At 36.0% G+C, this 27,351-nt stretch overlaps 3 protein-coding genes and 1 long non-coding RNA gene across 4 annotated transcripts; all 4 read left to right on the top strand.

The window, feature by feature from the left end:
* Window positions 1-13,563: 13,563 nt before the first annotated feature.
* On the top strand, window positions 13,564-14,361 carry LOC145628948 (uncharacterized). Its single transcript, XM_081681394.1, has one exon. The coding sequence runs from the start codon at window positions 13,564-13,566 to the stop codon at window positions 14,359-14,361; it is 798 nt and encodes a 265-aa protein (XP_081537520.1).
* A 1,177-nt stretch (window positions 14,362-15,538) lies between these two features.
* Window positions 15,539-16,060, top strand: LOC145628941 (uncharacterized). Its single transcript, XM_081681380.1, has one exon. It carries the CDS (start codon window positions 15,539-15,541, stop codon window positions 16,058-16,060), a length of 522 nt encoding a protein of 173 aa, XP_081537506.1.
* A 511-nt stretch (window positions 16,061-16,571) lies between these two features.
* LOC145628932 (uncharacterized) lies at window positions 16,572-17,636 on the top strand. Its single transcript, XM_081681373.1, has one exon. It carries the CDS (start codon window positions 16,572-16,574, stop codon window positions 17,634-17,636), a length of 1,065 nt encoding a protein of 354 aa, XP_081537499.1.
* A 6,273-nt stretch (window positions 17,637-23,909) lies between these two features.
* LOC145568814 (uncharacterized) lies at window positions 23,910-25,136 on the top strand. The gene is made up of 3 exons (XR_014095982.1): window positions 23,910-24,041; window positions 24,734-24,808; window positions 25,041-25,136. It is a non-coding gene; the product is annotated as an uncharacterized LOC145568814 (long non-coding RNA).
* The last annotated feature ends 2,215 nt before the right edge of the window (window positions 25,137-27,351 follow it).

Raw genomic sequence — 27,351 nt, 5'->3', positions numbered from 1 at the left:
GGCGAAAAATAACAACCTGCTTGTTGTAAATATTGAAGTAGAGAGGATGAGGGCTCAGATCTGAAGTTGAATAACCTTGACCAATTAAAGGCTCAGATCGACATCTCATGGCTCAATGGTGGCCCGTCGTTGGACGCTCGTGGGTCTACGATGGCTCGTAGCTCGGTGGTGGACGAACGTTGCTCAACGGTGGCTAGTGGCTTAACGGTGGGCATGAAAACGTTGATAGGTGGTGTACTTGTAGGCGTGGGAAGCTGAACGATGGTGTTGCTTGGTGTAGGCGTCGTTTGAAGTGCGCCTACGTTAAAGCATGTGTGAATATGCTTGGCACTCTTAGGAAGTAGGAATTGACGTATACGATTAGGGACAAGGAAAGTAGGGAGCCGCCAACAAGTTTTTAAGGAACTTGTAAACCGTTCACGGATCATTTAAGGCAACCACGAATAAGGGACAACGAAGGCAACAACGATTAACCCGTGAAGGTTACACCCCATTCATAATCCATGAGATTACTAACTCCATATGTTTCGAAACCACGAAAGGAGGATCGGGGATGATGGTACATAGTGAGTCATGGAGTCACATTCACCCGTATTGGCCTTTACTCGATTCTTATAGTGAAAAGTGATTCCTGCGATCTCAAAGGCATACAAACAAAATATTCAATTTGCTCTAAACTAATATTATGCTAAATTGGTTTAATATTAATGCAACACATTATTCTAAAATATTAGTGATCAATTGATTAAATAACAAGATTAAAAAGGAACCTAAACCGGTTGTCCAAATTATCTTATTAGTCGTGATTTTCAATTACATATTCCCTTTAATATGCAATATGGTGATCATAATAACAATAGAATAAACATTAATATTGGAAGCAATTTAACAATAATAGCGTTAGTCAAATCAAATAATAAATAAATCTAATCATAATACTAGCAACAAGAATAAAAATAAGAGTAATTAAGTGAATAATTACTCACTTTTCGCGCTTCCTTGAATTACTACATCATGAATAAACTGTTAGTAACTTCAATAAAAATATAAATCAAATGAAAATTAAATTAAATAAATGTAGATTTGATTTGGTCCAAACCCTCAGTTAATTCTACCTTTCACGCCTTGGTTAAAGTATAGTACTTTGGGTATTGTATGAACTCCTTGGAGTGCTTAAGGAAGGAATGAAAGAATAGGGAGGCTAGTGTTTAGGCTAAAGAGGGAGAAGAGAATGATTTGATGATCAAGCTTGTTGATGTTTGAAAAAGGGGAGATATGACCTCTATTTATAGAGAAAAAAGAAGGTTCGAAAAATTAAGATAAGATCCGAATTAAATCGGAATAAAACTCGATAGACTGCAGTTTTTGCGTTTTTTGTTTTTATCATATATTTTGATCCAAAAATCGGAATAAGATGAATAAGATATAGTTGGAAAGATATTGAAGTCTACTTTCTAACCCAATTAGAATCGGATTAAAATATTTTGTAGAACAAAAGATATAGCCGAAATAGTGAGACGGTGTCAGTTTTAGATAGAGTTTGACATTTTATTCATATCTTTTCCGTTATAGCTCGGAATTGATATTATAATATATCATTGGAAATATAATTTCAAGGGATATCCAACCATATAAAATTTGGATAAAAAATATGAGGCACGAAAATAATATCTATCTATATTTGAACGTCTTTCAATTCGGATAGAAATAGGATTTTCAAAAAGAAAAGTTTTATTCAATTTCAAACTATTTAATCTTATCTTTTCAAAAAGGATAATTAAGATCTTTTAGAAACTTATAGAAGCTTCCAATTAATCCTAATTGGTTTAGGAATGAGATTAAATAATTTGGACCCTCCACATGATCATTGGGTCGTAGGTAAGGTGGGCTTAGGTTCGGTTTGGGCTCGGTTTAATATTTTGCCCATAACTTATTCGGTATAACTCGGATTTGGGCTTATAATATATCGTTGGAAAGATCTTTTCAAGACCCATCCAACTATTCAATCATTGGACCCAGATTATGGATCAAAATAAATTGGATCAAACGTTTTTATAAAAAGGACACGAAATGAATGATTTTAAAGGACACGAAATGAATTATTTTGGGTTTAAAGGCACGAAAAGAGGAAAATAAGTTATGGTTTGGGGAAATGGGCTAGGAATTGGGTTGTTTATAAAATGGAAATATGGATTTAAGCACTCCAAAAATTAAATACTCAACCCGACCAATAATGGCGGTGAAAGGTTGTTCATCATCGGGTTTGGTTTTGGGGAGACATTTTTAGGTGTCTACACTTGAGATTTGTAGAGAGAGGGTGAGGGGGACGATGAGAGAGAGAGAGGAGGGAGCCAGGAAGATCTTAATATTTGATAAGAAATAAAGGAAGTGAGAAAGAGCTAGAAGAAGATAGAAAGGGGGCGGCTCTATTGGTATACGAAGTACTAGTATATATTAGGGTTAGGCGGGATGTGGGAAGTAAATGATACATTCAACTTTTTTTTATTAAAATTATAATACTTATAGAACTCCTATCTTACATAGGCGTTCTATATTGTATAGAGTAAATTTGGATGTATCAAATTGAGCTGTTAACTTAGACAGGCGCTCTATAAGTTTTAACATACAAAACGCTTATCTTACATAGGCGATCTGTATAATTCTAGAGATCGCCTATGAGACTTGACCGTTGTGTATTGTGTGTTACTTATTCCCTATTTTGTGGTAGTGAATCTAAGGTCTTGTTTGGCAAAAGTAGCGATAGCGGGTAGCTTTAGCGATCGAGTAGTAGGTAAGGTAGCGAGTAGGTGTCAACTAGTAGTGGGTAGAGGTTAACTGTCAAGGTAATGGTTAATAGTACGAGACTATGAGTTTTTGACAAAAGTAGCGGTTGCAATACTAATTAATATATTTCATATAAATATTAATTAAAAAGTAATAGAAATTGGTCAAACGCTACCCGCTACTTCTAAACGCTACTATTTTTAACGTTTGAGAAAAGCTATCTAAACACTACCTCTATCACTAACCGCTACTAGAACCGCTACCTTGCCAAACACTCTCAAATTTTTTCTAGTAGTATTTTGACTAGTCAAAATGCTAATCGCTACCTCAAATGCTATCACCAAATAAGCCCTAAAAGAAAAAGAAATGTATCAAGTGGGACCTTGTTAGATTCTTAATAATGTGTATTCTATTAATGTGTAATTTTCATAATTTTTTCATTACGAAATTAAAGATATTTAGCGATAAAAATTGCATATAGAATGATAATTTGAACTTATTTTTCCAATCAGAACTTGTTTTTTTTTCCTGAAATAAGTCAAAATAAGGTGAACTAAACAATGCCTTATTATTCATTTGGTCAAAATAAAATAACTTTGACCACATATTATGATTCATACAATTTTCAAATATCAATTTTTATAATTTTTATTTATACATAACCGAAGATATTTATAGTCAAATATGGATATGGTCATTGGAGGCCGCGCAAATGCAAAATGAGTCGAATGTTTGGGAACGGAGGGAGTATAATATTTGAAAGTTTATTATAAGAAGAAGTGTGATGATAAAATTGGGATGTAGTTTGTAAATATATAATTTATATTATTAATCTATTAAAAGGTGTTCCTAAAAACGTTTTTGTGTCACATAGACTCATTTTCATCACGCTCTGTCACTTACTTAACCTCTCATGATGCCACATCACCACTCAATCAATTTTAATCATGATGCCACGTGACCTAACATTACTTTATATAAAAATATGAGGATAAGGAGATTCAAACACCCAACCTTTATTTTATAAGAAAAATGATTATTTAACCACCTAAGCTAATTATCGGGCATGTTATATATACCATGAAATTAAATGTATGTAATTTCAATTCACAAGGCCTAAATAGAGGAAAAAAAATCTAAAGCCAAAATATCAAATTGTTGAGTTAGCCTCGCTGATGTGGTGAGTTTGTTAGAGCTTCGTGACGTGGCGAAGTTTGTTAGAGTCAGTTACTGATATTTTTTAGAAGCTTCTTGATTATTACATTGATTATAAATACATGTAATAACTCTCACCTACAAATTATGATCTTAGAATAATTTTTTCCAAAATTTCTTCCAAAATTCTCTCTTTTCCTCTAATCTGGTCATAATATCATAGCATAATATTATGGATTTTTGATCAATTTTCAATCGATTTTGTCTCACTTTCTTCTTTCAATACATTAATTTTCATCTTCTGATCTTAATTCTTCTCCTCTTTTATTCTAAATCTTGATTGTTCTTCTTTGTTTCTGACCTATTTTCTGCAATTCTTCTAAATTCACTTGATTACTACAATCGTGGAAAATTCTGATAACTCTCAGAACTCAAATTCTGGAATCAACTTCAATTATCCTTACTATCTCAGTAATGGTGATCATCCTGGTATGCAGCTAGGATATCATATTTTGACCGGTTTAAATTTTCTCAATTAGAGAAGTATTGTTAAGATGGCATTGATTGCCAGAAATTAAATAAGTTCCAATTTTTTTTATATAACTCTTCATATGCCTGCTACTGCTTTTGCAAGTAATGTTGTGGCTGCTGACAGTAATTCTGCTGGAATTCTTGGCAAAGAACCTGCTGAACATGCTACTTGTCCTGCTGCTGGTGATCAGAATATTGATCCTGTTCTTGCATATGCTGTTTACACTCAAGTTATTCAGATGATGTAGACGAATCATGGTCGTGGACCAGAAGACAGTCCATTAAATGCTTCCGTGAGTTTTGCTGGTACATTCTCTGCTTTAGACTCAGATTTATCAATTCAACATCCACTACTAAAATTTTGCCAAATTGCGACTGCTTCTGACAGTCGTTGAAAATAGCAAAAACGGTTGCTAAAAAAATAATTGCGACCATCAACGGCCGTAACGTGGTGGCCATTATTAAGTTGGTCGCAAAAAAACAAAATTACGACTGTTTAACGGTCGCAAATTTTTTGCGACCGTTTTTAATATTTTCAACGACCGTTTGGAAAATGGTCGTAAATAAATATAATTGCGACCAGTATAATCAGCGGTCACAAAACTGGATTTAGCGACCGTCTTAAGTCGTCGCTAAAATTTTTTTATAAAACAAATTACACCCACCCCGTATCCAGCTTCACTAACCCACCGAAACCACCTTTACCCACCACCAATGCCAACCCGAAACCACCTTTACCCACTACCATTTCCAACCCAAAACCACCTTTACCCACCACCACCGCCCACCCTAAAATACCATCAGCCACCCTGAAAACACCTTCAGCTACCACGAAAACACCTCCAACCACCCCAAATCACCTCGAAAACACCTCCAGCCACCTCGAATCACCTCAAAAACATCTTCCAGCCACTACGAAAACTCCACCCCACCTCGAATTCATACCCCTTTCCCACGAAAACCCAAATCAGCCACCACAAAAGCCACCCGTAAACCAAATTAACCAAAAATCGAACATGAAAATGAAACAAAATAACACGAAAACCCAAAAATTAGCAAAAATCAAATCCAAAAATAACAAAAATCAAACAATTTCACTTTGAATATCAAACCCTAAAATTAACAAAAATTAAGCCACAAAATTATCCAAAAAGTATCCGAAAATTAAACCCAAAAATCAACAAAAAAAAAATCAAACCCAAAAAGAAACGAAAATAAACCAAAAACGAAACAAAAAAAACCAAAAACACGAAATAATACCTCAAACTTCGAATTTTACGTCAAAATTTTTTAAATAAGGCCAAATTCGATCTATGAAAAGTCTAGATCTAGAGTTTTCATGGTCGAATTCGACCTTGAAAACCATTAAATTGTTTACACCATCATTGAACTCGCCAACAACGGACTCGTCGCCATCACCATAGTCTTTAAAAGGAGATGGAGAATAGGAAAGAGGTCGGGGAGAAGAGGAAAGAGGAAGAGAAGAGGAAAGAGAGAGAGAGAGGAGAGGAAAGGAGAAGATGAGGATAGATGCGTGAGGAGAGAGAGAGGAAAGAAAGAGTAGACGATGGCTTCCAATAAATTAAGGTTTGGATGGATTTCTTTTTGTACCCTTTTTTTTAAATATTAAAAAAACTTTTGCGCCGGTATTAGCGGTCGTAATTTTGCGACCGTTTCTCAAACGGTCGTAATTGTCACATTTTGCAACTGCTACTAATGATCGTAACAGAATTAATTTAATTCTGAATAATTTTTCACATGCATTTTATTTAATAATATATTTAAGTACCTTTGCGACCGTTTTATAACCCAAAAACGGTCGCAAATATCATTTTTTGCAACCGTTTCCATGACGGTCGTAGAAAAACGGTCATAAATCGACCGAATTTTAGTAGTGACCTTGATCATTCTAGTTGGATAGTGGACACTGGTGCTTCTGATCACATGGCTTCTAATTTGGCAATATATACCTCACTTAAACAACTAAAAAATTCAATCAAAGTGTCTTTACTTGATGGAACTGTTAAATTAGTCAAACACACTGGTTTAGTCTGTCTTACTGATTCTATTATTCTCCAAAATGTGTTCTAATTCCATATTTTAAACACAATCTTTTGTTTATTGTCAATTTCGAGACCTTGCATCTAAAAGAGTTGATGCTAAGGGTACAAGACTACCAAGTTTATACACTTGCCATTTCATTCTTTATCTTCTTATGCTTTGGCTCGTTTTGATTTGGTGCATATTGATCTATGGGGGCAAGTATAGCAGACCTTCTCTATCTGGTGCTTTTCATTTTTTGACAATTTTGGATGGTCATACTAGAGTGAACTGGAATCATTCGTTGTCATAAAAAACTCAAGTGTATTTTGTCATAGCTGCTTTCTTAAAGTATGTGAATACTCGGTTTAATCTTAAAGTGAAGGTGATAAGAAGTGACAATGGGACTGAGATTATTCAGGAAGCTTGTTTAACATTGTTTGCTGATTCTTGTATTGTTCATTAGAAAAGTATTTCAGGCAATCCACAACAGAATGGTAGGGTGGAAAGAGAGAATATACACCTTTTAGAGACTGCTAAAACTCTAAGGACTCATGCTGGTTTAAATTACCTTATAAATTTTAGGGTGATAGTTTGTTAACTGTAACCTATTTGATTAACATAATTCCTAGTTCTATTTTCCTTTGGAAAACTCCTAAGTTATTGATGGGAAGGAAACCATATTTCAACAATTTGAAGGTTTTTGGTTGCTTTTGCTATCCTGCTTTGAAGACACGTGATAAGTTTGCTTCTAGATCATCTAAGTGTGTTTTCATTGGATATCCTTTTAGGAAAAAAGGATATAAGCTTAATGATCTTTCCTCTCATAAAGTAATTCTCAGCAGGGATGTTTACTTTGTTAAGCATTCCTTTCCATTCAAAGATACTTCTCTTTCTAATCTGAATTGTCCTGTTCCTTTTCCTTTTCCACCTTTGGTTAATCAAGCCTTAGATGTTTTTATTCTATCCATGATTCTACCTCATCTTTATCTAATTATTCTATTCCTTTTCAACATTCATCACCTATTTCAGTCTCTTCTCCTACTCATGATCATTCCCTTACTCATGAATTAGCTTATGGAGATTCAAAATCTGTTTCTTCATCTTCTAATATACAATCTGAAGCTCAAGATATTGCTCTTATGATTAGAACTTCACTTAGACTTGTCAAGCTACACTACTGCAAAAATGGCCTAGGGAACCACTCTAAAGACACCGTATAATTTAAAAATCCGGTTTCTTAGATAAAGAAACCTCATTTGAGAGAAATTTGGTTTCTTATGTAAAAAAAAGAAACCATATCTATTTTAAATATGGTTTCTTAGATTCTAGACTATATTAGATATTCAAAAAATCGTAAATCTTACTATAACATAGGCAATAAATAAATTGAAAACCTAATCGTGTAAATTAAAAACCACCCACCTCCCCCTTAAAATGAGTAGCCGTTTCCCTTGTAAACTTCATCTAGAATTCCAGTACCTCTATAATTCATTTCCCGTCGTCCTCAATTTCTTTAAATTCTCTTTTCCTCACCGTTAAGTTCTCATAATTCCTTCGTATTCGTCGTCGCCTTCTCACTGTGACATCCGATCTACCGTCTGCGTGCTTGTTGTGCCGTCAAATTGACCGTCATCTGTACGCCGTTCCTTTGATTCATCGATGTTTGCTCATCCATTAAACTCGGTACAAATACTTTTTCAATCAATTTTAATTACGTAGTATGTTTCATTGATTTATTTTGCTTTCAATTTCAATTTCGATTAATTTGTGACTATGTGCATATAACAGTATCCATTCTTATGTTGTGAACGGTTTATTAATCAAGCTGCCTCATCGAATTTTTTCTAATTACAAGCCTCATTGAATTTTTTCTAATTACAAATATGATTTGAATAACAACTGATGATATATAATTATATGCTCTTTAATTTTGTAGTGAAATGAATCTAAATATGGCCAAGTCATGTTTGTAGTTGAAGACTTGAAGGAAGTAAAACGAAGCAGATTAATGCTAATACATTGAATAGTTTCAAGGAGGAGGTTGTATTTATGGTGTATGCTAATGTAATTATTATGTAATTATTTCTTTTAATGTCACAGAATATTTTTATGAAATAGATGTATTATATTTCGTAATATCTTTATAATAAAGATCTTGTAAATTGTAAAATATGAAATTGATCATTCATCTTTTTATAATAAAGATACTCCATTGTTAATTTTAGTCCTGGATGTAGCAACAAGTTTGATCTAGTAACATTATTATATATTTTTTTAAAAAAAAGAACAGCAAAGAGACCGGACATCTATAAACACTGGTCTCTTTTACTTTATCAAAGAAACCGGTAGAGCAAGGATGCACGATGCCTTTGTCTCAATAATTTTATTCACTTAGAAGGACCTAAGAGACCGGTTATTAGCTAGATATGGTTTCTTTGATTAATCTAAGACACCAGATAGAAAATACGGTCTCTTAATCAAAGAGACCTACTACCTAGGCACCAGACCTTTTGCGGTTTCTTAGCCCTATTTTGGCCGATTTCTTAGCCCTATTTTGTAGTAGTGCTACCAGCTAAATACAAATATTTTGTCATGGCTAAACCAGCTCTTAGAACCGTTTCTGATTTAGAATCAGTTTCTTATACTATCAATGTTTATTCTAAACCTTCTCTAGAAAATATGTTTAATACAAATTTATATACTCTTTCCTTGGTAATTTCTGCATATGAACCATCCACTTACAATTAAGCTAAACAACATCTTGAGTGGATTGAAGCAATGGAAAAGGAACTTGGGGCTCTTGAAAGGAATGTAACTTGGGTCTTAACTACTTTACCTCCTGATAAAAAGGCCATTGGTTGTAAATGGATTTATAAAACCAAGTTCAAACCAAATGGTGAAGTGGAAAGATGTAAAGGAAGGGTGGTGGAAATAGGTGATGAGCAAGTGTTTGGTAAGGACTACAAACATACTTTCAGTCCAATTGCCAAGCTCACTGCTGTTACAGTTATTTTGGCTCTTAAAGCAGTTAACAAATAGGATATTCAGCAGATGGACATAAACAATGCTTTCCTACATGGCTTTCTAGAAGAAGAAGTGTATATGACACCACCACCTGGTTACAATGAGGCTAAACTTGGGCTGCAAGCTAAAAAAGTCCATTTATGGACTGAAATAGGCTTTAAGGTGTTGGAATCAAGAGTTGAGTAAATTTCTGGTTGGTTAGGGTTTTACTCAATCCAAACAGGATTACTATATGTTCACTGGATAAAAATGGCTCTTTCACAGTTCTTGTGGCTCATGTTGATGATTTGTTAGTTACTAGTAATGATCCCAGTGTTATTTCAAATCTAAAGTCAGCCTTGCATTATGTCTTTACAATCAAAGATTTGGGTTGTCTAAAGTATTTCTTGGGAATTCAGGTTTTAAGGTCTAAATTTGGTATTTTGTTGAACTAGAGAAAATATATTTTAGAACTTTTACAAGATCAAAATATGACGAACGAACTGCAAACCAGCTCTTTTTCCTTTTCCAAAAGGGTTAAAGCTGAGCAATTTTGAAGTTGATTTGTTGGATGATCCTGAGATTTACAGGAGGTTGATTGGTAAATTGTTGTATCTCAATATGACTAAGCCATACATTTCTTATGTGGTGCAACAGTTGAGCCAGATTTTGGCTGCACCTCGAGCTACACATTTTTCTGCAGCCCTGCATGTAGGGTACATTCAATTTGAGGCTGTTATATTATGCTAATTATGCTCTTTAGTTATTTTCATATAATGATGCTTATTAGGGAGCTTGTGATGATTCTGGTAGGTCCTTGACAGGCTATTGTGTTCTCCTTGTTAATTCATTGGTTTCATGGGAAACCAAAAGGCAAAAGGTAGTCTTTAAGAGCTCAACTGAGGCAGAGTATAGAACCATGAGCCACACCACGGAAGAGATTATTTTGCTGGAAAGGTTATTGGTTGGGTTACATGTTGACATTCCAACTCGTATCACTCTTGTTTGTGATAATGTTACAGCTCAACATATTACTGAAAATTCATATTTCATGAGCGCACAAAGAATTTGAGAAGGAAACATAAAAAACTTAATGTTAATTATGTTAGAGAAAATGTGAAATTTGGTCTTATGCAGCTCATGCTGGTATAATGACGAAGCCTTTGGGATCAGATCAATATCGATGTTTGGCATCCGAAATTGGCTTGGTTCATAACATTCCATCTCAAGAATGGTCTGGTTTTTCATTTACCAGTCATTCTTGAGAGGGGGGGTTGGGGTTGGGGTTGAGTTAGCCTCGCTGATGCAGCAAGTTTGTTAGAGCTCCGCTGACATTGCTAGTTTGTTAGAGTTAGTAATAGATATTTTTAGAAGCTTTTTGATTATTACAATGATTATAAATATTTGTAATAACTCTCAACCGTAAATTATGATCTCATAATAATTTTCTCCAAAATTTCTTCCCAAATTCTCTCTTTTCCTCAATTCCGTTCACAAATACATGTAATCACAAATTTTAATTCAAGAAGTAATCCGATGAAACATCAGGGATACACACTAATATGATAATTAAATTGGGATTTAAAATCTATTGTTAAAAACTCTCTAGAGAGAGAAAGTCTTAGCTAGTGAGAGAAATTCTCTCTATTTTAGTTCCCTTCCTAGCTTAGTTCGTTCTTAGTGTTTTATCCTGCTCTTAGAATTAGTTCATATTTCCTAGTTCAACTCTTGTTTCGTAATTTCTTTTCAAGTTTCAAGATGAGTACGTGATTATGAGTTTCCAAATATCTTTGTCTATCCTCATAGGGTAGGTGAATTTGGAGAACCTCTCCCTTTCCATGAAACTTGGAGTTACTACATAATTAGTCGCTTCTGTGATGACTGTGAATTTTCTCTATCTCTGGTGCAGCGCCTACTTTCTAGGTATTGGCACCTCCGTGCTCCGGTGGTATAGTAGTTCGCCCTTATGGTAATGATTTTATTTTCTTTTGTGGCACGGAGGAGGATGCGATGCAACTTGATATGAGGGGTTGGGTGCACTTTAAAGGAAGTCTCATGGTGCTCCAACGTCTTCGTGGTTACTCGGTTCCTAATAATCTTAATCTCCATTTAGTTGATATGTAGGTTACAGTGGAGGGCCTTCCGATTCAACATTCCACTCCAATGGTAGCTGAATCTGTTCTTGCTCGTGTAGGTGATGTAACCGACAGGGAGGAACTTCAAGGTCAGTTTCCTATACCCCGACCAAGAGTTAAAATTCTTGTTGATCATTTGTTCCTATAATTCCTGGTTGTTATTTTCCTAATTATGGAAATCGAGCTACGTGGGTTCGATTTAAATATGAAGGAATATTCAGATTTTGTAAAAAGCGTGGTTTTGTCGGACACGGTCGTACTACGTGTAATAAAGAACAACATGAAGTCAATTTCTATCTGGAGCGTTGCTATCATCACCTCCACGAAAGCGGTGCACGTGTTTTATTTGGTCCTATAGATTTTCCTTTATACACAAATTCAGTTCGTGGGATTCGTCCGACTCCGGATGTTTGGACTACTCAATTATGGTATGGGGGGCTTAATGATGATGATAATTCAGGGGACTCACATCCTTCGGATACAAATTTTAATTTTGATGATTTCGGTGATTCTCCTCCCCCGCATCATTGTCTTGCTCGCAATATACCGGGTTTGTTTCCAAACCCAATCCCTGGTGGTTTTAGGGGGGTGGAAGATGAGGTGTGGAGGCGTAAGCAAGGTGTTATCCGGGCTGAACAACCTCCCCTTGAGGTTCCCCTGCCACGTCGTCAAGCACCACGTGCACCTCATAGATTTCGTTTTACTCGTGTATATGAATTTCAAGGCACTTGGCAAAATAATGTTCATAGTAATCACATGGGTCATGCTCATCCCTTAGCACATGGAGCGGTGCAATTACCTCATCAAATTTATCATGGTAATCCTTCTATAGAGACTGAGGTTATGACACCTCATGATTCTGCAATTGACACGGTTGGAGGTAATTTGGAATCTTTATCTTCTGCAAATAATTCATCTATTAGACATTCTCAGCACGTGCAGTGTAATAGTCCTGCTATTGTGGCCCAATACCCCACTCTATCTCAATCTGGGCTGCCAAGTTTAGCCAACCCAATTTCTCATATGGATCCGAATTTGGGTGAGTTAGGCTTTGTTATTGGGCCTAATATATTGGGCTCAAGGGATCAAAATTTACAAGGGCCCCAACCTCTTAATGAAATTCACTTGGAGGAAATTGACCAAATCCTTCTAAAACAATATATCCAGGTGGGAAATCCGACCCATGGCTCTGTTCCGGTATCTTCTCAGGCAGACCCTTATGCTCGGTTCAACCGGAATTTCTCTCAGACGAACTTTCTGGCGGGTATGCGTTTTCTCCGCCGCCGGTGGGACCTTCTGTTCCTCTTTTTCCTGACCCATATGGTGCGGGCTGCAGCACTTGGATGCGAGGCTCTTCTCAAAAAACTCCGACTTCTCCTCTTCCAATCCCTTCACCGGTTCAAGATTTATCAGGGGAAGTAATGGGAAATCGAGGGGCGGATTCTGGTTATATGGAGGATTCCTCTTTGGGTATAGTTCAGTACTCCAATGAGCAACTTGCAATTACCTAGGGATCTTCTGGGCACACTTTGATGGTGGATTCTGATTTGCCGGTGCCGATGGACTGTTCTCCACCGATTTCTTCTCGGTCTTCAGCTCCACCTTCACCAATTTCTATTGATTCAGTTAAAATGGGAAGAAACAAGGGTAAGAAACCTCTATGCCTCAAATTGGCAAAACAGGGTGATAAAATATGGACTTGGGTTAAAGAGGGCTGTTCTCGTAAACGCGCTGCCACTTCTCATGAACCTGCTACTCCTCCGTTGACTGTTGATGATGCAAATTCAGCAATTTTAGCTTGTCTCAAACCTTTCAAGAAACGTAGGGGTGATCCTAAGGGTGGTGGTTCTTCAACTAGTTCTTCTTCTTCTGAGGGTGAGGTGGCTCCCCGGTCTGGGCCACCACAGCCACCATGAATGTGGCAGCCTGGAACTGTAGGGGCCTAGGTTCTGCGGACTCCCCTAAAGTTCCATATGTGTCTTCTCTAGTCCGCTCTTTTGGGATCGACATCATATTCTTAATAGAAACTTTAGTTCCTGTAAATGTTGCTGTAGATAAATTATCTAGCTTAGCTTTTGATGGGTTTTGTGGTTCAGATGCTTTAGGTCTAAGCGGGGGTTTGGTAGTTTTTTGGTTTGCCCCGGTTTCTGTAGTTCCTGTTTCAATTTCGCCTCATGTTATCTTTTGTAAGGTTGTAGTTCCCGGTCAAGCAATAAGATATGTAGTGTTTATGTATGGGTCGCCTCATGTTTCTTTGCGTTCTTTGGTTTGGGATGAACTCTTACAAATTTTAAACCTTTACCCTGATGTTGTTTTATTAGGCGATTTCAACCAAGTAGAGTATTTAGCTGATAAATTAGGGGGAGCTCTTTCTATCCCTGGTCGTTATGAGTTTTTAGACTGGAAAATAGCATCTGGTTTAGTTGACATTCCTTTCACAGGATCTCCTTTTACTTGGACTAATGGTCAATTAGGAAACCCTACTTTTGAACAACTTGATAAAGGATATGCTTCCTGCTCCTGGTTAGAATCTTATCCAGATGCTATGATAATTCACCAACCCATCCTCTTTTCGGATCATGCGGCTATTGTTTTAAAGGAAACAAGTCCTCTTTCTCCAAGGAAAACCCCTTATCGTATTGAAAACTGGTGTTTAGATATTCGAGAAATTTCCTTATTGATAAATTCAGCTTGGGATATTAATCTTTAGGTTCACAAATGTTTGTTCTATCCCCAAAATTGATGCATCTTAGGCCTAAGATGCTGAGATGGTGTGTGGAGCATAAAAAGAGTTGGGGTATTGACTGGAAAGATTTACAGGATTATGTGGGTTCGCAAGCACTGTCTGCAAATTCTATGACTACAGGCTCTCACTTCCTTCGAACTCGAGATCAGAAAATTTCTCAGGCTCATACTTTATTTCTTTATTGGAAACAAAGATCTAAAGTGAGATGGGATGCTTTTGGTGAAACTAATTCACACCTGCTATTTTCATCAGTTCAAGACCGGCGTCGTCGAAATAAAATTTTTAGTCTAAAGGATACTCATGGAAATTGGATTTCTGATCCCATGAAAATTGAGAATCTGTTGTTTAAGCACTTCTCGGATTTAAATAATTGTCAGAAAAATCCATCCACTAATATTCCAGATCTTTGGGAGGATCTAGATATTCCTGTGTTGTCTTCTCTTCATCAGCAACAGTTGATGGCCCCATTTACTGCAGCCGAGATAAAGAATGCAATCTTTCATATAGGAATGATAAATCTCCTGGACCGGATGGTTTTACGGCTGCTTTCTTTAAATCTCACTGGTCGACTGTTGGTAAACAAGTTACCTCTGCAATCCAGTATTTCTTTGCTCGAGGTTATATGCTTAAAGATTGGAACTGGACTTTTCTGGTTCTATTACCAAAGGTAGACCACCTTGATAACCCTTCTCAGTTCCGCCCGATTGGCCTATGTAATGTTTTTTATAAGTGTATTTCAAAGTGCATGAAGGCTCGATTACGGAAGATTTTACCTCTCTTGATCTCAGAGTCCCAATCTGCCTTTGTCCCGGGTCGGCTAATGTCAGACAACAGTCTTATAGCTCATGAAATGCTATCCTATATAAATTCTTCTACTTCCAAGATATGTTCTGCTGCTTTGAAGTTGGATATGAACAAGGCTTATGATAGGGTTAATTGGGAGTTTCTCTGGGATGTGCTTAAGGCTTTTGGTTTTCCTCCTTACTAGATCCAGCTAATTAAGCAGTGTGTTTCTACGGTTTCTTACCAGATCCTTATCAATGGCAAGCCTTCTTCTGTTCTCCGTCCGGCTTGCGGCTTGCGTCAGGGAGATCCGTTATCTCCTTATTTATTTGTTCCTTGTATGGAAGTTTTTTCTTTAATGTTGAGACAGGCCGAGGGCAATGGTTTATTTCAAGGTTTGCGCATTTCCAGGCGAGCTCCTTCGGTCTCCCATTTATTTTTTGCTGACGATGCGTTGCTTTTCTTCCGAGTTAATCCTTCTGCGTGTTCTCATCTTTTGGACGTTATTGATCGATTTTGTACTATTTCTGGTCAGATGGTTAATGTTCAAAAGTCCTTTGTTAAGTTTAGTTCGAATACTCCGGAGGATTATCGTGAATTTTTAAGCTCTGCATTACATATGCAAGCTAAAAATTCACTGGGTTCTTATTTGGGTCTCCCTGTGGATTTAGGACGTTCTAAATGTCATCAATTTCAATCCTTGGTGGATAAGGTGACGCAAAAGTTGTCTGCTTTTGGTTCTCGGCATTTATCGGCAGCAGCCAAGTTAGTCCTTATCAATACGGTGGTCATCGCTTCTTTAAATCATGTGCTTTCGGTGTTTAAATTGCCGGTGGCTATTTCTGATCAGATTGGCCGTCTGCTGTCTCGCTTTTGGTGAAAAAACAACAGTTCTTCTAGGGGTATGGCTTTAACTCCTTCTGCCGCTCTTTATCTTCCTCGTGGGTTAGGAGGTCTAGGCATTCGTCATGTGCCTTCTTTTAATTTGGCTTTACTGGCTAAGAAAATGTGGCATTTAATTCATAATCCACAGCTTTTAGTTTCAAGGATTTACCGTGCTCGGTATCCTCATCTTGTAAACTACAAAGCTTCTAGTTTGCCTCCTTGTCCTTCTTGGGGATGTAGGAGCTTGATGGAAGGGGCTCGTGTTCTTTCTCATGGTGTGAGATGGAAGGTGGGTTCTGGTTCTCAGGTCAATATTACTGCTGATGATTGGATTCCGGGGGTTTCTGTTCGTTTCAAGGATTCAATTCCCTCGGATGATCTTCCTTCTGTGGTGTCGCAGATAATTGATCCTGGTTCTCATGCTTGGGATAGTACTCGTATTCGACAGGTTTTTCCCCCCTCCTATTGCGGATTCCATCTTGGGAATGGAGAGACCACATGAAAAAATGGATAATTTTGTGTATTGGAAATTTACATGGGATGGTTTATTTACTACTAAATCTGCATATGCTCATATTCTAAATCAAAATGGGTTAATTAGGTCTTTAAATGTAACTATCATTCCTCATTGGTGGAAGAAATTTTGGGGTCTTCCGATTTTACCAAAATGGAAGATCTTTGTTTGGAAAATTTTACATAACGGTCTTCCCACGGCGGCTGTCTTAGTCTTGAAAGGTGTTCCTATTAATGCCACTTGTGGGTTTTGTCATCAACATCTTGAAACGATCTCTCACATTTTCCAACAGTGTGAGTTCACTTGCTTAGTTCGCTCTTCTCACCATCTTGAGGTAATTTGGACTTTGCCCTTGGATCGAGATTTTAGTACATGGTTTGCTGATTCCATTAGTGGTTTTGTGGCTGCTAAGGATTGGAATGGTTTAGATGAGATCCTTGCTTTCTTCTGGGCTATTTGGTTAACTAGGAATAATCTTAGATTCCGTTCGGAGGTTTATTCTCCTGCTGGGATTTATGCTATGACTGCCTCTTGGCTGTCTAGGAGTAAAGAGGCTAAAGAATTGTCTGATCGTTTGCATCCCTCTTGCCCTCCGGGGTTTGGTGTTTCTTGCTTGCACGATCTAAATTTGGGTGATCAGTATGACATTTGTCTTACTTCTGATGGCTCCTGGAACGCCAAGGATCAACGTGCTGGCATGGGTTGGTTTTTATCCTCTGACTTATCTTCTCCAGTTGTAGGGGGAGGAGCCCAAGCGGGTTTTGCTTCCTCGGCTCTTCATTCTGAATTGTTTGCCTGCCTTCTTGGTTTGCGACATGTTAGGGATAGGAGCTACACTAGTGTGAGAATTTGTACGGATTGCAGTTCAATCAAGACTCTAATTGGGGGTCAGTCTTCGGCTTCTATCTCGGTCATTTGGATTTTGCGGGAAATTCGGCAGATTATTGCGGGTCTTCAGAGGTTTCATATTCAAAAGGTCTCTAGAGCGGAAGTTGGTTATGCTCATCACCTGGGTAATTCAGCTCGTAGTCGTCATTTTATTTGTTTTCGTTTTTAGCTTCTTAGTTCTCTTTGTCAAAAAAAAATAAAATAAAATAAAATAAAATAAAATAAAATTGGGATTTAAAAATCCCAACCAAAATTGGCGGTTTTGGGATTAATTTTGGATCGGCTCAGCAGGGAGCAGGCTGATAAAGTTTTCCTAGAACTATATATTGACTACTTTAGTTTTGGAAATTATTGACTAGTCATTAGTCAACAACATCTTTGTACAAAAACTTTCAATAGAAGGATAATTAAGAGAGTGTCAAATAAGTTGGTCATATTTAATACTTCACGATAACCATGATTCTTTTTCCTCTGTTTTGGACAAGAATAGTGTTGAAGAGTGGCCTGGTCATAAATTTCCAAGGATTAAGTATTTATTGGTAATTTTAGTTATTTGTACCTACCCTGAAAATGCCAGTTTGCCAAATATTGTTTGACATTGGTTAATTTTCTAATTCATTCATTCCACCTTATATAATTAGCTGGTCACCAAGGTCTGAGGTTGTTCATTTCAACCTAATTTAAAGATATAATAATACTTAAGTTAAGTTAAAGTCATTGGTAAGCCAATTATGTTACCAATTTGGATTAGAATAAACTGTTTGATTTGATTCGTTATATTTAAATAAAAATAAATAAAATTACCAACAAAATGACATTGGAAACTTTTTCTTCATTCAATAGGGAGTTATAACAATAACTCACAAGAACTGCACACTATAGAGTTATGAAACAAATAAACTCTAACCAATTAATGTGGGAAATTAAAATAGTACCCCTTCAAGAGAAATTAAACGTAGTTCTATCGTTTAACGAGAAATCTAAACTAAATATTGCATTCGTCATAAATCAGTACTTTTTAGATGGAATCATAAAGAGATATCGATAGTTTATTTATTTGATACTCAATCTGTTTCTTTTTTCATCATCCATTTGTAATACTACATATAAATAGATTAGTCACGAGAAATCTTGTTTAATTCATCATTTCTTCTAATTTCAAATATCAAATAATTTATGTAGTACTTGTATGTTTTTTTTTTTTTAACATATTTTAGAGGAAAAATTGTCAGGAACTACTCGCTTAATTTACAGACCAATTTGTAAACAACTATTCGCTAAAAAATTTTTAGGAAAAATTGTAAATAATAATCTCAACTTTGTTCCATTTTCTTTTATTAATCCCAACTTTGGATTATTCTACAATAATCCCAACTTTAGGGGTTGTTTGCTTTCATCAATCCCAAACCGGTCAACAAAAGTCAACGACCTCTAATAGCAGGTCACATTACACGTGTCAGCTTGTCATTGGTGCAAAAATAATTTTAAAAAAAAAAAAAAAGAAAACCCACCAAAAAACCCACGCCCACACCACGAAAACGCCAGAACCCCATGAAACCTCCTCCCGCGTCGGAATCCTCCCTTTCCTCCATCAGCACACAAACGTCGCCGCCACCACTGCCCAACCCGCCAACCCTCTCTCGTTGGACCGCAGCCACCACTTCCAGCTCGCTAACCGTTTTCCCTTGAACCACCAACCTCAAATTTCCTCATCCCCTTCAGACGAATCTCCAAATTCCAAGTTCAGACGAATCCCCGGTCGCCGGAGAGATGCTTAACACCTCAGATGCTTCTTCCACAAGACGAAACTTCTTACACCTCTAATTCCATCAAAGAGGAGGCTTACAACGTCGTCGCCGCTTCCTCCATTGATGAAGGCATCAAGATTCGTCTCCTTCAGGTTTACTCTCCGGCGATCGGGATTTGCTGCTAGTCTACAATGCGTTAGATGAACGAGATGAGGTTTCAAGTGGGAAGAGGGAGGAACGATTGGACGGGAGTAGGGGCGAATTTCTGGTTGGAGGAGGGTTGTGAGTTTTCCGGTGTAGGAGGGGGTTAGGGTGGCTGGGGTCGTTTCGGTGGGCAGTGGGGATGGAAAGGGTGTTCTAATTCCGACAACCCCCTTTTCTTACCCGTCCAATTCCGACAATTGGCGGTGGTGGAGGAGCTGGTGTTTGGGATTCCGTTTCTGCCTCCTTCTCTTACCCGTCCAATTCCGACAACCCCCTCCCTAGGTGGTGCGGCTGGGCTGGGTGGTCAGGGAAGGGGTGAGGTCTGGTTTTTTATTTTTTTTATTTTTTTTTTATTTTTTTTTTAATAATATTTTTGGCTAATTAGGTATAGACACGTGGCACTTATGAAAAAAAAAAAATAACCTTTTCAGCCGGTAATAGGTCAAAGGGATTGAAGAAAGTAAATAGCCCCAAAGTTGGGATTATTTTAGAATAATCCAAAGTTGGGATTATTAAAAGAAAATGGAGCAAAGTTTGGATTATTATTTATAAATTTTCCAAAATTTTATCAAAAAAACTACCCCTAATTTTAAAAATTTTGGGTAACACTACCTTTTTCATTTTCTGACAACTAATTCCAGCGAGTAGGACCCATTTATCATTTTATTTTCCAAAAAAATTATCCTCACCCTCATATATATTGACTAACCATCCTCTTCTTTGCAAAAAAATCAATCCAAAATACCTATTCATTATGAAAATCACCAATCAAAGAAGGAAAAACAATTAGGTTTTCACAAAGATTTGGTTTTTTGGATTGAGTTTTTGCAAAAAAAGATGAGGGTTGGTTAATATATACAAGGGAGAGAACTTTTTTAGAGGAAAACTAACATATGGGTTCCTCTCGTCGGAATTAGTTGCCGGAAAATTTTAGGGGGTAGTTTTTTTTATAGACTTTTTAGCGAATAATTGTTTACAAATAGATCTGTTAAGTGAGCAGTTCATAACAATTTTTTCTATTTTACAAGTGATTGTGTGGAATAAAACGATACAAAAAGCGAAACTGGACAATAAAAAAGAATAATGGAGGGAATACATGTCTTCTAAGAGTCTTGAGTCTCTTGACTTAACATTCGGTTAATGGCGTTTATACTTTCCAATGTACGTGTGATTGCCAAATTTCAACTTAAATTATAAGAGTGTTTTCTTTAAGAGAATAACTAGCTTTTTTGCTCGTTTAATGCACGGGTTGTTACTTGGGTTAATTATTTTCATATATAGGTACTAGGTTAGACCCCGTGCCATGCACGGAAATTTTAATAATTAGTTTTAAATTAACATTGTATAAGTAAATTTACCTATGTAAATATTACAATGGATTATAAAATAGCCTATTTGCCAAATAGATATTTAAAAATATGCATTTTAATATATTGTTCTGTTAAAGGATACATCAAATATTTTATTTATATAAATTAGAAACTTTGTTTTATACTTAAGTTTATAGTTGACAATAAATATAAAGACACATCAAATCTTTTATTTATGTATAAATTTTTTTTATATGGATTTTTTTTAAAAACAAAATTAAAAATATAAAGCAGTCTGCTAGCCCAGAGTAGAGGAGAGAGATCCAATCTCTGATTCCAGTCCATAACTTCCTTGAGTAAGGGACACACTAAAAAATGACATGTGTCATTAATGGTGTGTCTTTTAGTAAATAGTATTGATGTTTTTATTCGAAATATTGTCTCATTTCTAAAACTTAAAAGAAAAAAAAGAGTGAGAGTAGAACTGTGAAAGAAGATGAAGGAGTTTAGTTAGATATATATACATGAAGATTGTGGGATATGAAATAACATATTAGTTTAAATTATACTCCCTCCGTCCCCGATTGATAGTCACTATTGAAGAAAAATCACGGGAATTAAGGAGAATTAAAGAAAGTACATTGAAAAAGTAAATTTACATTGGGTATGCAAAAAAATAGAGAGAGAAAGTAATTAAAGTACATCGGAAAGTAAAATTTACATGGTAATGTTAAATTTGCACAAATATTTTTGCAAATGTTAGAGAATTTTGGTAAAAAAATAATATTAATGGTACTTGAAAAAAGCAAATGTGACTAACATTTTGAGTCACCAAAAATGGAAAAAGTGACTATCAATCGGGGACGGAGGAAGTATTTAATTAAAGTCTATGAGATAAAAAGACAATATTTATTACTCCCTCCATTTTAAAATACTTGCTCCATTTCTCCATACGCGGAGTTTTAGGAGAAAGTGGAGAAAGTAATAAAATATGGAGGTAGTAGGGTATGTGAGAGAATAAAAAATTGGAATAAGCAAAAGTAGTGGAGAGAATTGGAGGATAGAGAATATGAAAGTAATAAAATATAATTTATGATGGGTCCACTAGGTAAGAGAAATTAATTAAATATTGTACAAGCTTTCTAAATAAGGAAATGGAGCAAGTATTTAAAAACAGCCGAAAAAGGAAAGTGGAGCAAGTATTTAAAAACGGAGGGATCGGAGTATAATTCATATGTCATGTAATGCGTACTAATTAATTGAAATTTATTTTATTATGATGGAAATGAAACACTTCATTTTGTTTCTTGAAAAGTTGTAGAATGCATAAAGACTTAAACATAAATATTATTAAGGGTGACTGTGCATATGGGGTAATGAGTGACTTGTGATGCCAAAAAAATTTATAGTTTGTGTTTTTATAAATACTAAGTATAGAGGTTTACATAACATTTGGACCATCGAGTCCATCTTTCATGTTTATAAGTGCTGGAGTTAGGGCTTGTTCTCATACGTTGAAATTCAGTTCAGTTCAACTCCTAATTTCCTTCTCTTATAAAATATTCATTTCAGTTCAGTTCAGTTCAGTTCAGTTCAGTCAATGAGAACAGGCCCTTAAAGTAGTCCAATTTATTGTTCATTGTTAACGCTACAAGTTTCTTTTGCATTAAAACAGGGGTCCTTATTCCTGTTGATTAATCCGCAACCATAGAGGTGTCATTCCAATAACCGGATGGAGTTTAGGTTGATCCATGATGGTTCGAGTCTATACGGGTCAGATATATTCGGTTCAAAATTACCCTGTTAACCAAACCTCGAGTTGGATCAGGTCACTTTCGAGTCAAGTTAAATTCAGGTCAAGATCTGTCGGGTTCAAATCGGATCGGCTGGTTTTCGGGTCAATTTAGATTGGTTCATAATTGATTCAGTTATATTCGGATCAGGTTCAAAACGAGCTTGGCCGGGTTAATTTCTTGTTGGTTAAGTTTGGATCGGTGTGCTTTCAGTTCAGTTGATTTCGGTTATGTTAAGTTCGGTTTGAATACTAAGGTTGATCAATATTCGGTCAATTCAGATTCAGATACTTTTCTGTTTGGCTAAATTTTGGTTGGGTTGACCAAATTTAATATTCAAATAAGTACATTTGTAAAACTAGAGTAGTTATTGACGTTTTTTTTTTTTTTTTTTTTTTTAAATCTTATTGTTACATCGATATCAAGTCAATATTTATGTTTCATGTTTTTATATTGTGTCCTTAATATATGTTTAAGTAAAAAAAAAGGTTAAAATTATGGTCAGTTTGAAATCATGTCAAGTCAAAATCAGGTCAGATAAAAATTGGGTTGGTTAATATCAGTTCGGAAAAAAAAACATATCGGATTGAATCAGATATTTTTTGGGTCAATTTTGGTTCGGATTGAGTTTAGGTCGGTTCAAATATGTTCAGTTTGAGTTCAAGTTGGGTCAAATCAGTGCCGAATTAAGTTCAAATTGGGTCAAGAATTCAGGTTGAGTTTAGTTTAGTTGAAGATGGGGTTGGATCTTTAATTCTTAGATTATATCGGATCGGTTACAGTTCAAAATGGATGGTTTTTTTCGGGTCGGTTTGGGTTTGACACCACTACGCAGTCGTGTGTATTGTGGGGGAAAAACTCTACTTCATATCAAAGATAATTTGGGTTTGCAAATTTATTGAGGCACAACTTTCACCATTAATATCTTTAATTTGATATTACTAAAATTATATATATATATATATATATATATATATATATATATATATAATAATTTATAAAATTGGATATTGAGACTAAGGGCCTGTTCACTTTAGCTTAATTTCGGGTAATTTCAAGTTTCTCTTCTTGAGAAACAAGAAGCATTTCTCAAGGGGGTAATTTCGTCCGTTTTGCCTCAATTTTAGGGTATAAGTGACTTTTTCCCTTGACTGCATACTTTTAAGTAGAAACAGCCGTTAACTCTCAAATTTGGAGAAATTTACGGAACGTGAAGTGAATATTTTACCCCTATACAGTAACCAATTCCAATTACCCTTGATTTTTTTTACCACACTACATTAATCAAATTCATTATCCCTTTGACAGTTACTTACTCTCTTGCAGACATCTATCTTTAATTTGTCGTTTGGAATCGAACAAAAACCCAAAAGGGTGCCTGCTGCGGCAGTAGTGGTTTTGTTGTAGCCAGTGTGGAAGTGGTGCACACTCAGCAGAAGGACAGAGTATAGGCATTTTGCCGATCGGTGAAATACAATAGCAGTGTTCTCTGCCCGGTGGTATCTATTAATTTGGCAAGGTTTGTTCGTCTTCTTCTGTAGGTTGTTATATTATTCAGTGTTTGATGTATGAATATAGTTCTATTTGCTCTGTGTTCATGTTATAAATAATTTATTAATGTGTGGTTAGTATTGAAAATGAAATATAGGAATTTAGGTGAATTAGGTTTTTTAAATCTAGAGTTGAATATGTGATTATACATATTTTGAGAGATAGGTGTATTGATGAATTAGGGTATTATCGAATCAGGTGTTGAATAATGTGTTGGTTGGTATCCGGAAAGAAAGATAGGTGTATTGTTGAATTAGGGTGTTTCGAATGAGGATTTAAATATTTGATTATAATTCTTTTTTGAAATTAGGCAATGGGGCATATTGGCACACTGTCATAGGAATATTAGCTGGATGTTTTGAGTTTAAGTTGTTGCGATTTTAGAATGGGAGCCTATATGGAATGAAGAAACCTTTCAAAAGGTGAAATGTTTGCAAGGCGGGGGTGTTGGTTAAAACTTATTGATAGATGACCTTAGCTGCATTGAACACATTAATGTTTGTCTGAATGAATTTAAAATTATATGATGTTCATATGTATCCGCACTAGGATAATGAATGATGATTGATAAACAAAGTTCATTTGTACATTTTTAAAATTGTAAACTATTGATTAAAGAGCACTGAATAAGCATACACATGTTTCTGAATTTATGTGCAGGCAAAAGAAATATTGACGATGTCCTAAGATAGGTTCACTGGTAAACGAAAGCGCAATGTATGTGATGAATCCCTGGTGAGTACATGTGTCCTATTTTCATGTTAGATGGCTTGTATTTTTTGCTAGCCTTTGATTTGTTCAGGCTATTTTGTGTGTGTAGGATGGTACTACTGAGGGCTCTGACTTGAAGAATGACAAGGTAGTAAAGGTGTTGTTTTTTGAAGGTGAAGGTTGTTTAGGGTTTAGGTTTCTGTTATGAACTTGATTGTGTATGTTCCTGGCTATGTTATTTTGTTAAAAATTGTAGGAATCTGCGGAGGTGTCCTTCCAAAACTCTATCCAGAAGACAATCACTTTGTACCCCAATTTGTTTAAGGTTGTACAATGTTGTTGATATTAATAATTGATTTATTTGCATTAAGAACACAAGTTTTATTATTATTTTGTGTGTGTGTGTGTGTGTGTTATTGATTGTATAAGGTTGGTCTAATACCTTGTAGGATGACATCATAAGTTTTGGGGGATGTGTGAAAGCTAGATCAGAGTTGATTTCGTGGCGTAGCGATTCTTGTAGGAGGGTAAGTGACATTTGAGCTTCTTTTAATAGGGATATAGATATTCTATTAATTTGAGTGTGATGTGATGTTATTATGTTGGCAGCCCCAAAATATGAAAGTCGAATTGAATCTTTCGGCCGCATATGTCAAAAAATTTGATGACCGTAGGAAACGTTAGGTAATTGAAATGGGCTTTGGTGGGCTGCTGCATCTTGCATGTGATATTCATTTACCAATACTATTGGCTTACTGGGTTATGACCCGAATAGACCCGATAAGCCAGAAGATGATAACTTCTAGTAGGGAGTTTAAGTTGTCAAAGAAGTGGGTGTTAGGCATCCCAAATGGTTCCGGACCTGTTCTGTCCTCGAAAACTATGACTGAAGATGGTCGTATAAAAAAGCAGAACATTCTGTTAAGGTATGGAAAATCGTGGGAGTCAAAGTCTAGCAAACCTAGTGGACGGATGTACACGTCTGTAGGGATACCAGTTACTAGGGAGATGATGGATCAGTTAAAGCGGTATTTTGGGGAAGATGAGGAAGAGGTTTTCAAGACCCTGTTTTTTATTGTGGCGCTGGAGATGATGGTGTTGTGCCCAACACAGTCACCAAGGCTTGCGGCTGATCTTCTTCTTGCTATTAGTATTGCAATGGATACGGCTTAATATGACTGGTGTGGGTTGGTATTATCCAAATTCATAGGCAGTGTGACTAGTTTTACATGATGGTTCTACACAACTGGTGTATCTGGTTGATGTGGTGGATGTGCAATCTTTGCTGTTTTATGTATTTCATGTCTATTAGTTACAGTTTCCTCTTCCTATTACATTTAGTACATTCCAAGTTTCTTGTTTTACTCCTAACTACTAACTTTGTGTCACATATATTTTTTTTAGAGTTGGATAGGGATCCGATGGAGTGGTATGCCTTTCCTAGAATCAAGGCATGGAATATGCAACAGATTGGGAAGGCAGCTAAGTGTGATAATTTATGTTTAGGGGACTTTGGGAAATTAGGTGTAATTGTTTGTGAGATTTCTTTTGAATTTTTTCCGTTTTGCTTATAACCCCCGTTTATTTGATATTTGGGAATGGAGATACATGTAGGTCTTGGATGTAGCATACGGTGAACAACATCCAAGAGATGCGAGGGATACAGAAGGACCTTGCCACTGTGAATTAGTTAAAGTAAGATTTGATATTGCTTTGGCATTGTGACAGTGTTATAGGTTAGTTATTATTTTATCTATCAATGGAAAAATCACGTATAAAGGAATTACCACAACATGGAGTAGGATTTATGTATCGGCCAAGGAGAGGTAGAACGACTTCTTGTAAAGGGCATATAAAGATGAAGTCCTCTATAGCCCCATGAGTTTTATTCCTTGTCACTTTTTTTCACTTCAATAAACCATGTCCACAATTTTCTTCATCTTTATGTGTTTGTGGGGAATATTTTTCAAGCGTTAACCTCCTAGCTTGAACCCCACTATGATCATACACTAAAGTACGGTGGCGTCTAAAAGGGAAGAAGACAGAGCAAAAGAGTCGCCAACAAGTTTTAGGAACTTGTAAACCAGTCACAGGGTGAAGGTTACACCCCTTAACGATTAAAGAGATCGTCAACTCCATAAGGTCTTGAACCAAATAAGGGTTTGGGGATGAAGGTACAAATCCAACCTAAAAGAGATTGAACCTGCCCTAATAATATGCCTCTACTTTATTCTGATCGTATTCATGTGCGCTTTCTGATTAACATGCAATCAATAGGATTAACCCTAAACCTGTTTATCTATGTTGGTTGAATATTAATGCACAAATAAAACTATTATTGGCGATCACTTGAAATTACAATCATATTAACCCTAACAAGATTATTAATTATCTTATTAAGCGTGATTACAAGTACAAATTCGCTTCAAACATGCATAAAAGGTGTGATCAAGCAATAACAATAAATATCAAGCAAAATAATCATAATAATAAAGTAATAATAATCAAAATAATCATAATAAATAATTAAAACAATAATCATCACAATAACAATTATAATAATAATC

This window comes from Chenopodium album, chromosome 1, assembly GCF_948465745.1.
Source record: "Chenopodium album chromosome 1, dcCheAlbu1.1, whole genome shotgun sequence".
Lineage (NCBI taxonomy): Eukaryota > Viridiplantae > Streptophyta > Magnoliopsida > Caryophyllales > Amaranthaceae > Chenopodium > Chenopodium album.
Note: the sequence above shows the minus strand (reverse complement) of the source record. Positions and strands in the feature narration are given on the sequence as shown.